At 35.5% G+C, this 14397-nt stretch overlaps 1 protein-coding gene across 1 annotated transcript; it reads right to left on the bottom strand.

The window, feature by feature from the left end:
* Positions 1-175: 175 nt before the first annotated feature.
* LOC125812745 (probable protein phosphatase 2C 55) lies at positions 176-2373 on the bottom strand. Its single transcript, XM_049492222.1, has 2 exons — positions 1722-2373; positions 176-204 (listed from the first exon to the last, which is right to left on the bottom strand). The coding sequence occupies exons 1-2, from the start codon at positions 2371-2373 to the stop codon at positions 176-178; spliced, it is 681 nt and encodes a 226-aa protein (XP_049348179.1).
* Positions 2374-14397: the final 12024 nt, after the last annotated feature.

Below are 14397 nucleotides of genomic sequence, written 5' to 3'. Positions count from 1 at the left end.
TAAGGTGTTGGTATCTAATGCTTACAAGAATTAGTAAAAGGTTGTACCATTTTCTGAATTTGGATACCTTTGTCATAGCTGTAGAGCAGTCACATGTTGCCTCAGCTAGTGGATGGATTAAAGGTTTTTTGTTTTGTTTGTTGGGTTATTATGCGTGGAGAATGTGATCACATTCTCAGATGGAGCCTGAGCCTGAGCCTGAGCCTGTCAAAAGGAGAAGACACATTTCACCAATTTTGTTTTCCAAATATGGGTCAGTGCTCAGAAAATAGATGATATGTGGGGTTATAGGATAGACGCATGTAGCTTTTGTGGCAATTAAATGCAAGACTGGGCTTGCTTCCAATCAAGCGATAAACATCAAGCGAAAAGGCATTGCTCATAGTATAGTAGATATAAGCGCAGGGGAGCTGTAACTTCAATCGGTGAATGCACAAGTATGCTATCAAATTTATAGGGGCTCGGGGAAGGAGAGTAATAGTTGGAATAATGTCCATTCCACTCAAAGGATTGATACGATGCACACAAAATATGATTCTAATTTATATTGTATTCAACTCAAGTTTTGCACACTACATATGAAAAATTAGTACTCCCTTTGTTCCATTTTTATGTGAGGTAGTTTGACTCGGTATGAAGATTAATAAAGAAAAGTAGACTTTTAAAACTTGTGGTCTGAAATTTGTGTGGCTGTAAATTACTTTATTAAGGGTAAAATAGACATTTTATAATTAAATTGTTACTTAATATAGAAATGTGTCATTCTTGTTGGGTCTGATTAAAAAGGAAGTAAGTCACATAAATTGTGATAGAGGAGGCAACATCTAAACACCCTTCATTTGATGAATTTCTATTTCAAGGTAAGGGGTAGTTGAGACGAAGCAATATATATATATATCATCACTATTAATAAGTGAGTCCTCAAAACTACAAAACCAATAAATAATCTCCACGTAGATTAAGACTATTATTAATTTATAATACTAATGAGACTATTATTTGTACATGGAATTTTCCAATCACTTTGAAAATGATGAAGAAAATAAGGTCTTCTATGATGAGCTTGAACTTAAGCAAGGGGAGATGGAAGTGGTTGTTCAACGTCTGTTTGGAGAGTTCTACTACTACAAAAGTTAAGCTCACACATCTTGTGGAGTACAACTACATACTCTTTTATTATTTGCTCCAATATTTCTTGAATTTTGATTGAGATTGTAAACAAAATTTGCTTTTGTAGTAATGTTAGTTACTTGATAATGTATTAATTTTGGATTATGTAGCATAGAATAAATGATCAGTACTTAAAGAATAGTGATGAGTGTGCTTTACAAGTACATTTTTTTAGTGCACTTTCAATATCTATGCAACAAAATATTTGATTGGAGAAACATGTAAGTGGTGGATACACAAGTTCACTTATAGTGTAATTTTTTTTATTGAAAGGGTTTGGGTGAATATTCTTCTGCCTCAATGTACATACTTAGTTGAATTGAAATGTGCATAAATTGATTCAAACATCAAGATAATTTGTGTTTAATATAACATTTGCATTATATAATAAAGTTTGCATATTACATTTTGTGCTTCATATGCAACGTAACAAAAACATTCTATTTTTTTATTACTACATCTAAATTTAATTATTATTGTATATAAGCAACAATAACAGTAATTAATATCATCAATTTTTCCTCCTTTATGTCGTCCCTCAGATGCTCTACCATATGGTGTATCTGCAAATCTATCAAATGAATTATACAAAGCAATGTTCTCAATTTGACTAGCCAACTCCTCTGCCTTCAACTTCTGGTCTATTGCTCTTTCAACAATTTCCTCTATCTCACTTTCAAATATATTATCAAGCATCCCATCCGTCCCGACCATCAAAATATCATCTATCTCAACGTTTAATTCCATCTTCTGAGCAACACTAGGATTATCTGAATTGCAGTTTTCCAATTGATACGGACATCCAAATCCTCGTTGTTGTATTGATGACTTGTATATAATTTTTCCTTTATTGATTAATAAAAATCCACTATCACCAACATTAGCAGCAACTATAGTATTTTTCACCGAGTTAAGAGTTATAATACAAGCTGTAGACGATCCTTTTGAATTTGTGTTTTTGTATGCTTCTTCAAGAACCCTTTTAGGGTTCACATGACCTTTCATTGCTTCATCATATGTAGCGATAGATGAGTTCTTCATAAGCTCTCTCGCGTATATTCCAGCGTCAATCCCTTGTAGTGCCCAGCCACCAACACCATCAGCAACACCAATAGTTTGGTATAATTCATGCATGAAGTGTGCATCTTCACCTAAAGGCTTGTTTTGATTGTCTTTAGGTAAGTATAAAGATCCAATCACCATTTCTAGGCATGGTAATTTGTTACTACTAAATTCATCATCATGACTAAATTTGAGTTTCTTGTTACTATGATTTTCCGAATTATCATAATTAATTGCATGAGAAGAGAAGTCGAAATATATCTTATAGCGTGACAAGTTGAAAAGTTATTGAATTTGATTTTGGAAGAATATTGATCATGACCTAATGATGAAATACATGCAGCCATTGTTGTGTTGATTGAAAAACTTTAGGAAGTAAAAATTACGTAATGGAAGTAGGGTTATAACTAATATATATATACACATACATTACGTTGCAATTCTATGTAGAATAGGTTATGGAAAAACAAATTTTGGTAACTTTTTAATATGGAAAATTTAGAAAATAACGTGTAGTAATTAATTTAATCCTACTTAGAAGTTAGAACAGGTTTGGAAAACAAAGTTATATTTTTGGAAATTATCTAAGTGAGATGTTATGGAAAAACAACTTTTGGTAACTTTTTAATATGGAATATTTAGAAAATAGGGATAAGGGTCTGAAAAAAATACCCCTACTTTGGCCGAAATTGTTGTTACGATACCAAACTTTATGAGGACCTATTACCCCTCCAGACTATTTAATATCGGATTTTAAACATATATATTTGCCCATGTGGACATAAAAAATAATGCATAATTATAAATAGTAATGTGTCCACGTAGGCACATATATACCTTTAAAATACATTATAAATAGTTCAGGGGTAAAAATACACTATTAAATAGTTTAAGGGTAAAAAATACACTATTAAATAGTTCAAGGGGTAATAGGTCCTCCATAAAGTGTGGTATCGTAACAACATTTTCGGCCAAAGTTGAAATATTTTTCAGACCCTTATCCCTGCGTATAGTAATTAAATCCTACTTAGAGTAGGTTTGGGGGACAATAAGTTTTTGGAAATTGTCTAAACAACTAGAAGAAGGCAATCCTCCTACGTAAGGGAGTGAAAAGAAAGTGAGATTTTATCTTAACATAAATTTGCAAATAAGAACATTGTTGTGCTCTCTAATTATCACTCCGTTTGTAATATTTCCATGAAAACTCTTAGTATCAATATATAAATGGGAAAAAGGTCAAAATTGCCGCTGAACTATGCGTAGATGACTTATACCTTTGGTTACATTTTGGGATAAAAAATGCTTCCGCCATTATCCTAATAAACTACAAATATCCTCAAGAGTTCACAACCCAAGCTGGAATAACTAGGATTCACTTCGAAAAACTAGACCTTTAGCGGGAGCAAAAGTCACCACAAAAGCCCCGAATATCGTCACTAAAGATTTTCACTGATTTTTAACGTTGAATTATGATTTTGTGTTTTTTCTTCATTGTTTTTAAAAAAATCACAAATGATATCGATCAAGGTGAAGTTTGAAGACACTATATATTTTATTTTTATGACATATGTAAATGCATAAAATGTACAATAATGCATTATGTAGTGGGAGATTTGAGTCGGAAAGTAATTTTGATGATTTTCGTAATAATATTGGATGTTTTTAATATTGATAGTATATGTTATTTATTTTAGAAAATTAGGTTGCAACCGAAAATTAATTATCATATTTTTTTGTTGAAAAAAATAGATTTTACTAGCGAATGACTATTGCAGCTAGCCTTAGTCGCCACTAAAAATCACTCCAAACCTTTAATAGCTATAGTTTGATATTTTGTCGGCGCTAAAGGTCTAGTATATAATATAAATAAGGGCTCATCTTCTTCACACTTTGCACACTGAAATCTAACTCAAAAACTTGTGTGAGCTTATTCATTTATTCTTACACTTTCCTTTACAGTTGCTCTTTTATTAACATAATTATCCTTGAGAATTCTTACAAATAAAAAACTAAACCATCAAGTTGTTCTATTTGGTGATCGATGTTGATGACGATAAATGTTGATTTTCATTCGAATCTAGTTGTTTTTCTATACAAATTGCATTTGATGTAAACATGCAACAACTTTTATTAAATTCGTTATCAACGTCAATGATATCCTCCTTGCTTATATGTTCTACAAATGCTATTACTAACTTCATCGTAATTTCACAGCTAACATAAAATGACAATTTAGATATTTTGTCCACCTTTAAAGGTATAGAAACATCTAGACAACTATGGTCTACTTGTGTTCGTTTTTCTTTTGCATTTCTCTTGCCCGAGTAGTTCCTCCATGACAACGCTTCAGATTTAACCCAGTTACTCAGCTTCTCCCCATTTGCAAAATAATCATAAGTCTCTTCTAAACTCCTTTTCTCTTATCAGTTAAGTTTCAGTTGATACCTAAAATTTAGATTTGAGGATACATTTGATCCACTACTGATTGATATTTTTTCTTTCAGAATAATCACTACTGCTAGATAGAATAATGTCCAACTATCAGTTACAAGTCTATTCAGGCGATGTTGGCAATTCTTTTGACATTTAGTTTTAGTTTTCTACTCGTATAATTCTTTAAATGCAATCTGCTATTTTAGAGTACTTTTTCCCGATCTCCTTCTCCAAACTTTTCACAATCTCTACTCTGAGTTTTTTTCTTCTTCTCTTCTGTCTTCTCACAATTTCATGTATGATTCTCTCTCAAATATTGCTCGAATCTTTTTTTTTTAATCTTGGTCTTCTTTTCTTTCTTCATGTATTTGCGTTCTTTTAACAATTTTCGATTTGATGACTGAATTCCTTGTTGTTGTTGTTCTTGGTGATATTCTTATGCCTATAGAGGGAAGATATTTGAATCTTTTTACTGAATAAATAGCATTTGTTACTTTTATACGATTCTTTTTTGGCTATTTTTAGCATAATCTTTTATTGAATGTTCTCTTCTAACCCTTTTGTTTCAGCCAAAAGATCTTAGAAGTTTAAAATAGAGAGAGAAAAAAGCAAAATGTAGTGAACTATAATTTTCTTTCAACTTTCCTTTATCTTTTGGTTGCTATGTTTTTTTTTTAAATTTTTCTTTGAAAGATATGTTGTGTGTAAAATATCTATTAGGATTAGATAACAATGAGTATTGATTTCATGTGCATTAGACTTCTTTTTTATTTTATTTTTTAAAAAGTCCCTTTTGTTAACACCGAATCTAATAATTTTTATGGATGAATAAAATAAACTCTTTTTTTCATCTCCTGTCAACTTTTTTCATTCACTCTTCTTTGTTAATATATTTGAAAAAAACATCATATCTATAGATTAATGATAATTTTATAGTTATAGATAATCATGTTTTTGAAATAGTCTTCTCAAAGTTATCACATTTGTTCTTTCTGAATGTAGAACAATTTGATTTGTGTTATCCGTATTGTTTGACCTAATAGTAATCATCTTAGTAGAGAGACGGTTTGTCCACTGTTTTGATTCGATAAGAAATAAATTTGAATTTACAATGCTTCGCCTTGACAAGATGAACCAACCCTAGTCTTTTTTACTCCCAAGCACACAAAGTTGTTGATGGCGCTCTTCTTAGTCTCAGCTGAGAACTTTAATTGTATGCATTCACAGAGTCAGTCGAGAACGAAGTATTTATAATTACATGTAAGTTTGACCTCTGCACAATTAATGTTTTCGTGAACAAAAATAAGTGAGGAGCTGTTCATTGAAAACTTTCATCATATTTTTGCATCAGTCTATTAGTTTGATTTCTTTCCGCAAACCATATGAAAGCTGAATGAATAATGAATAACAGTTTCTTTGTTTCTAATCTCTTCTGTTATGATAAATTGATAATATGAGTGACAATAGGATTGTACATATTTCAGGTAAAATCAATAAACCGAATAAAAAAATGTTATTGATTTCTCCATATTGTGTTTTTGATGTAATGGTTCAGAACGATTTAGTGCTATTGGACTTTAGGATTATCAGTTTAGGACTTGATTTGTCCTATTTCCCCAAGGAGTTGTTTGATGTGAGGTATAAGTGTTGCTCCCCAATATACACGCAAGTGTACGTGGTCGCGCGTAGTATAGATTCTTTAAGAAACGATTTATCGTTCCCAAGGGACTTATGATCAACTTATATTCACTTAATTCTACAACTAAAAATAAAAAGTAACCATTTCAAGAGTTGATGATTTATTGTTTATCTACTAATAATTATGCACTAAATGAGAGTAACTAATTGTGAACAACTTTGATATAATGTTTCAAGCAAGTTAAAAGAAATTCCAGGGCTGCAACATATAATGAATATCATGTATCATATTATTGTCTTAGAACTAACTTCAGTTGTCAAGTTACTGATTTATAGGGTTGATGATATGATCCGGGTTATACGCCTCTCGTCGCCTACCCTAGTTAGCTGTCTAACTACATCGTTGAGCGGGGATAAATAGACTAACTGATGAGCATTTATATTTCATCCTATTTCGTAACCACGCAAGGTGTTCGTCTGGGCGTCACTCCTGAATACTAATCACCTCAATTTAATGGGTGGACCGAGCTCTCTATATTCTCTGGTCTATCTAACCTCTCCTCTCCCGATTTTAAGATTAGACAATAGATTTATCTTATGGTGCGCAAACATAAAATACTAAAACAAGAATATAGAAGTAACTTGTATTGACAACCGAGAATTAATCCAACAACCTCAAATAATCAACAATCAATTCGTAGCTACAACCCCAGAACTAGGGCGTTTAGCTACTCATGCTAATAGAAAACAAGAAAATACAATAGTTCATGCAATTTTCTTAAAATAGAAGAGTTAAAGAATTAAAACCTATTACAAACTTGAATTCTTACTCTTGCCCACTAAATCAAAAGTCGAACACTAATTATGGAGCCATAAGGATCTATTTTTAATAGTAGGAAGAGTTGGGAACAAATCCTACTCAAATTAGGAATCCTATTTAATGTTAAAACCTTGGAAAAGTCGGCAAAAGAGGGATGTGTACCCTCAGTACTTTTGGGGCTGGCCCGTCGCGCCAAGCAGTACACCCTAGAGTCTTGCAGAACTTTGCGAGCTGGCGCGATGCGCCTCTCAGTACGCCAACCCCTGGGGTCTTCACACTTAGTCAATTTCTTGCGCGTCTTTTCTCCTTCTTTCTTCGTTCCACTCCAATTCCTTCTAGAGTTCATGAAACAACTAATCATGTGTGTAAGTGCACAATCATCATAAGTATAACAAAAAATCAAGCTAATAGACTCAAGATCATTCGTCAATTCAAGCAGTTTATAGGCAATTATTGACAATTTAGGCATGTAAATATGCCTAAGATCACCACCCCACACTTAGACTTTTGTTAGTCCTCAAACAATCTCTAGACTATCAACTCTTTTTTCAACTCTTGGACTTATCAACCCACCTTAAAATCAACCAAACATTTTTAATCATGATCTTGTAGTTCACATTGGATGCAACAATTCACAACATTTATACCAAGTACAACACATGCTCAAAGAATGACTCTTTTGTTAGTTTTCCGGGCTAATGCAAACTCATACCACACAACAATTAGATAATTCTACACTTGCCATGAATGCCCTCACTTGTTTATGTTTAGTAAAGCCTTTCACTCAAACAATTTCAAACTCAACAAGGCCTATTTTTTTCAAACAATCAACTCACTCTCACAAAAGAAATTCTTACTTTCCTCAACATACCATAAGCTTGCCCATAGTGTGCTCTTACTTTCGCATTATACTTCTCAAGGAATCAAGAGGACTTTCATTTGGTTGTAATGACGGCTTAAGGTAAGGGATGAAATAGTTGGGAATCATTTTTAGTGACAACACCTCCCTAATGCACATGTTATTATTTTGCCAACAATCTCCTTCATAACTTTTCCTTCCTCCTAGTATACACTTCATGACCATATACCCCCTTTGTTGCTCCATATTTGCCCTTTATTTCTTTTTCATCATTTTTTTTCATGCCTTTGCATTAGCCATCCAAACTCTAGATTTTAACATCCGACTAAGGTACACATTATCCTTGATAGGATCAGGGCCGATGTTTCAAGCATAGTTCTAAATTAGCCACCCTTAATTTTAGTTGAGGTGCACATTGTCACTAAGGACCAGAGACAAAATAGAATTTTCTTTTCCACACAATGTAGCATTTCACCCTTAGCTATATCAACCAACAATTTTCCACCCTTATTCTCTAACATAGTGCATTAAGGATTTTCATAGGATCAAAAGGCTTGGTATCAACAAAAGGGTTTCGGCTTAACATGTGGTTTATCAATAAACAAGGCTAAAGGCTCAATGGGGCTTCACTAGGGATAATTTCAATGGTAGGCATACAAGTAGAGTTAAGAATTTGCTAATTCAAAGAAACACCTCAATCACATTCCCTAAGTCATACAAGCTACTAATTCAACACACACAAGGCAAGTTTTAGATATCAAGTTAAGCAAAAACAAATCAACTCTCACCACTCATGGTATCATGACACATATAAGGATATATCAACTAACATGCTAATACAAGTTGCATTACGGCATTACTACACAATTAAGCCCATTTTCATTTTGTTTCGAGTCAAACTTAAGAACACATGCTAATTACAAGGTCAACTATCTATTGCATTTTTCCACATATGATTACCCATGACGTTTGGCTAACTTATTCGGACATAGCTTCAAAAGACCAAGGTTGATTTCTCAATCCTACTCTTCTATGTGACTAATTTTCCCTTAAGATGGTCGTCATCCATCCATCATTGGGAACTGTCACTCCTAAGATGACTCTAAGACTCAATAAAGCAATAAACTAATCCTATTCGGTTCAAAGGGACAATCCTTAGTAAAAGTACCGAAAACAAACTCTAGGAACCCAAAAGATATTTTTTTAACTATAAACTAACAACTAGACTCGATAAAGTAGTAAACAACTATATACAACAGAGAATATTACCCCACCCCACACTTTAAAAATAAGCACTGTCCTCAGTGCACAAATAAAATAAAGTATAAGGTTAGGAATACTCCCTGGGGCCTCTAGGCCTCATCGTCGCCACCGTCGAGCACCATTAAGGCATTCGCCTCACCCTCTACAACATCATCCTCCTCCTCATCATCCATTGCCTCATAAGCAGTAGCCTCGTCATCATCTAGAGGCTCCAAAAAGGCAGGACCAATCTTGCACAAAAATACCGCACTCTCAGACAAGGGATAACGTTCGACCATCGTTTCCATCTCAACATCAGTAACAGGATGGCCACCGATCCGTAATTGTAACTCAGCCATCCCAAACATCCTTGCCATGACGCTATTGTCACGGACTTGCCTCTCCTGGGCAGACAGAACCGGTCCATGGGATGTATCAAATGCCTTAGTCCTAGTAACGTCAACTAGCTTACCCGTCAGATCCGGGTGAAAAGCAACGGTCATGTCCACAACCTCCTCCTCTATTCCCTGGGACCTCAGATAATGGGTAATCAACCCCCCATAGCAAAATTGCCATTGCATATTGTTCCTGAATTTCATCATGTGCTGCCTCAGGATCGCCCCAACATTAATGGGCATTCCCTTCATCAGCATTTACACTAGCACTACTCTATCCCTCGTTTCCTCATACAAATGTTTTGCAGGAAGCAACACACTACAAACAATCTTCAACCATACCCTAGCAACCAAATTGAAATTTGCAAAATGGAAGGTATTATGCCTCCCGGTGTCCTTGCTACGCCCCCACCTAGCCATGGACTCAACCCCACACAATGTATGCCTAATATCTCTGTGCGGAGGGGTCTCTTTCAGTCTATTAAACTTATCGGTGTCATAGTTGGGGGTGCCCAACAACTCATTCAAAACCCGGGGCAAAAATCTCACATCCTTACCTCTAATAGGCACATGTTTAATTTGTGTTTCCGTGAGCCAATTAGCATAAAAATCACGTACCAATGTCAGATTACAATCACCCGAATGATCAAAAATAAATTTCAGCCCCAACTCTACAACAGTCCTATATATAGTCGAAAATTGAGTTTGCAACCTTATCTCGTCGACATACTCATCTCCCATGTATTTAGGCTCCCACTGGCAGTCAAACCGCAACAACCCATATGCTTTCACCGCCTTTTTCCCAAACTTTTGGGCTGGTACCCTATTACCGAACCCGGAGGCTTCGCCTTTCCTACTCCGCTTAGAACCCGCCACATTCCTTGCCTTAGGAGCCATCTTAACCTATTAAGAAAAGAAAACTAGAAAGAAGATTAGAAAAATAGGGGGGTCGGGTGGGGTAGTGGGGATGGGGAAGAAGAAAAGGAAAAAAAATATTGTGGGAGGAAGAGAGATGGTGGTGGATTTGTGGGTGAAAAGGGTTGTATAGAGTAAGTGAGGGAAAGAAAGAGCGTTACTAAGGGGGATGGGAAAAGGTTAGGTGGGAGTTTAATGGAGGAAATTGGAGTGTTTAATGGAGGAAGGAGAAGAGTTGAGGGAAGAAGAAGAGTAGAAGATGGGGAGAAATTTAGAGAAGTTGAGAGAAATTAGGAAGGGGGTCGGGTAGGGTGAGAATGAGAGAAAAAGACTAGATTTAGGGATTTAAAAGGGTGGGTCGAGTTAAATTTGGGTTGTAACCCGGAGAGAAAAAAAACTGGGCAGTGGGGCGTTGGAAGCGCAAGGCGCCAGAATAGCGCCTGAAACTCGGCACAGAGCTTCAGGCCTTGGCGCACCGCATCGCGCAGTACGCCGACGTGCCCATAAGGCGCCCCAAACAAGCGGCAGAACTTTAAAGCCAGGCGCAGTGCCCCTGCCAGTGCACCTGGCTACAACTGTTTTTATTTTTTTTATTTTTTATTACAAGCTAAGTTACAAATAAAAAAATCCTATCTAGCTAAAACTAACATATATTCTAAAAATTTAAACTAAGCTACTTAACAAAATTTCAAGAATTCAAAGACGAACTACCTATCTATTACATATTGTTCATGGGTTGTGTTGCTCCCAATTGCACACGCAAGTGTACAAAAAAATGTAGACTCTTTGACACCTAAGTTCATGGTTGTGACTTTGTATATAATTTATTTTATTTTGTAGTTTGTTATGATCCTTTCTCTCTTAGAAGTGGAGTTGATCCATCTTGATTGATACTTGTGCCATGTGTGGTGAGAATTTGTTTATTCCACGTTTTGCATCTTAGTCTAGAACTTGCCCTGCATGTTATTAAAGCGAAATAAAAATTGTTGCTTTGTTTAGGAGATGATAATAGGCTTTCTTTGATTTGTCTGGTAAATTTTAGCCTTTTCAGATATTATATCACTAGTTAGCCCTTTTGAGCCTGTAGCCTTTTATTGGTAGCCATATTTTTTCCTTGACTATATTTGTTGAATCCCTAGTTTTTGCACCTTGCTTCCTTGAGCATTATAGCATAGACTTATTCTAATTATCAATTCTGAAGAAAAAGGATGGTTGAGTGTAAAAGGTGATCAATGATAGCTACAAAGTATTTAAAAGGCCCTCTTTGAAAGAATGTGACATGAAAAAAAAAGTTTCCTTGATGATGGCCTTGGTCCTTCCAAGGACATCGTGCACCTTAAATCATGTAAAATACGTAAGTTGAGGGTGGCTATTATGAAGGAAAAGGACTTGTCAATTAACTATTTTTACTAACTTATACTAATCTAATTTATTTAGTTAAGAGAACCAAAAGAGAAGAATGCAAGAACAAAATAATAAAATTACTTACAATAGTTGGAAAATCCCAGGGCTGCAGCATGTATAGGATTTCATGTATCATATTTTTGGCTTAGAATTAATTTCAGTTGTCAAGTTACTGGTTTATAGGGTTGATAGTATGGTCCGGGTGGTTCGCCTCTCGCCGCCTACCCCAATTAGACATCTAACTACATCGTTGAGCGGGGATAGATAAACTAACTGGCGAGCATTTATATTTCATCCTATTTCATAACCAAGCAAGGTGTTCGTCTGGGCGTCACTCCTGAACACTAATCACCTCAATCTAATGGGTGGACCGAGCTCTCTATATCCTCTAGTCTATCTAATCCCTCCTCGTTCGATTTTAAGATTAGACAATATATTTATCTCATGGTGATCAAGCACAAAATACTAAAACAAGAATATAGAAGTAGCTTATAATGACAACCAAGAATTAATTCGAAAACCTTAAATAATCAACATTGAATCCGTAGCTACAGCCCCAGAACAAGGGCTTTAGCTACTAATCTCTAAGAAAATAAGAAGAACAAGAAGAAAAGAACCCTAAAAAGTATTGACGACTTTCTCTTCAAAAGTGCCTCCTCCTTACTCTATCTTCTATCGTTCTAATAATTATTTCTATGGACTATTTATAGGTATAGTAAACCCTAAATAAAATAATTGAGTCCAAAGCAAATTAGGAATCCAAAACCGAAACCAAAAGGAATTGGAATTCCTCCCGTGCGTAAAACCGCCTCAACTTCCACCGCCTCTCAATTGGCCACTGCCTTCAGATTCTGCCGTGGCAGCCTTGAATTCCTTTGCACTTCGTAATTGCACGCACTTCTTATATATTTTATATATTACTATATTGAATTTAATCCATTAAGTTGTCTGCTTGATTTCCTTCTTAAACCTTCCATATTTAATTCATTTTAGCTTCAAACTTCTTCAATGTTACACCAATTTACTCCTACAAATAAAATACACTATTTAGCACAATTCATAACATTAATGCTCAAAGAGGACAAATATAAATAATAAATGTGAGACAAATAATGATTAAAAATATGTATTTTTGGCCTCACATCAGGTTGCCTCCCATGTAGCGCTTGATTTAACGTCGCGGCACGACGCAGGTTGGATCATTCATCATTTAGCTCAAGAGCTTCCCGATCACGATCCGAATCCTCACCGAAATAGTGTTTCACCCTTTGCCCATTGACCAAAAACGTAAGGCTAGTATTACCTTTAAGTTCAACAACCCATTTTGTGTCATTCTGACCACTTTAAAAGGACCACTCCACTTCGACCTTAATTTTTTGGGGAATAACCTTAGTCTAGAGTTAAAAAGTAGTACCTTATCTCCCGGGTTGAAGGTACGAGCTACTATGTGCTTGTCATGCCACATCTTTGTCTTTTCTTTGTATAGCTTGACATTCTCATAAGCGTGGAGCCTAAACTCCTCAAGTTCATGCAGTTGATTCACTCTCTTTTTATCGGCTTGCTCGGGGTCTAAGTTCAGCCTTTTAATTGCCCAATATGCTTGATGTTCTAATTCCGCCGGAAGGTGACATGCTTTCCCAAATACTATGTGATAGGGAGAAGTCCATACCTATATGCCCACAATGCATCATCTAGTTTCTCAGACCAATCTTTCCTTTGCGCATTCACCATTTTTTGCAAAATTTGTTTCACCTCTCTATTCGAAACCTCCACTTGGTCATTCGTTTGAGGATGGTAAGCTGTAGCAACCTTATGATGAATACCATACTTTGCAAGAAGATTCTTAACAAGATGGTTAATGAAATGCTTACCTCCATCACTTATAATTGCCCTTGGAGTGGGAAAAGCGAGTGAAGATGTGCTTCTTGATGAACTTTATCACTACCCTTGAATCATTGGAAGGAAGAGCGACAACTTCCACCCATTTACTAACATAATCCACAACCACAAAATGTATTGGTTTCCACTAGATGGTGGGAAGGGACCCATGAAGTCAATACCCCACACATCAAAGATTTCCACCTCCAAAATGTTACTTAGCGGCATCTCATGTCTTCTTGAAATAGTACCCAATATTTGACATTTATCACAACCCTTTACAAAAGCAATAGAATCTTTAAATAACGAGGGCCAAAAGAAACCAGATTGTAGTACCTTATGAGCAGTGCGCTCTCCTCCATGGTGACCTCTATATGGGCTAACATGACAACTTTCGAGCACTTTGTGAACCTCAGATTCCGGAATGCACCTTCTCACTACCCGGTCTGCACCTTGGTTAAACAAGAATGGTTCATCCCAGATATAGAACTTGGCATCATGATTGAGCTTTTTCTTTTGTTGGGTGGTTGCACCCAGAGGATAATCACTACTTACTATCAAATTCACAATGTCTGCATACC

This window comes from Solanum verrucosum, unplaced genomic scaffold, assembly GCF_900185275.1.
Source record: "Solanum verrucosum unplaced genomic scaffold, falcon-dt-bn FXZP01000033.1, whole genome shotgun sequence".
NCBI classification, from domain to species: Eukaryota; Viridiplantae; Streptophyta; class Magnoliopsida; order Solanales; family Solanaceae; genus Solanum; species Solanum verrucosum.
This window is presented reverse-complemented; position numbering and strand designations above follow the sequence as displayed.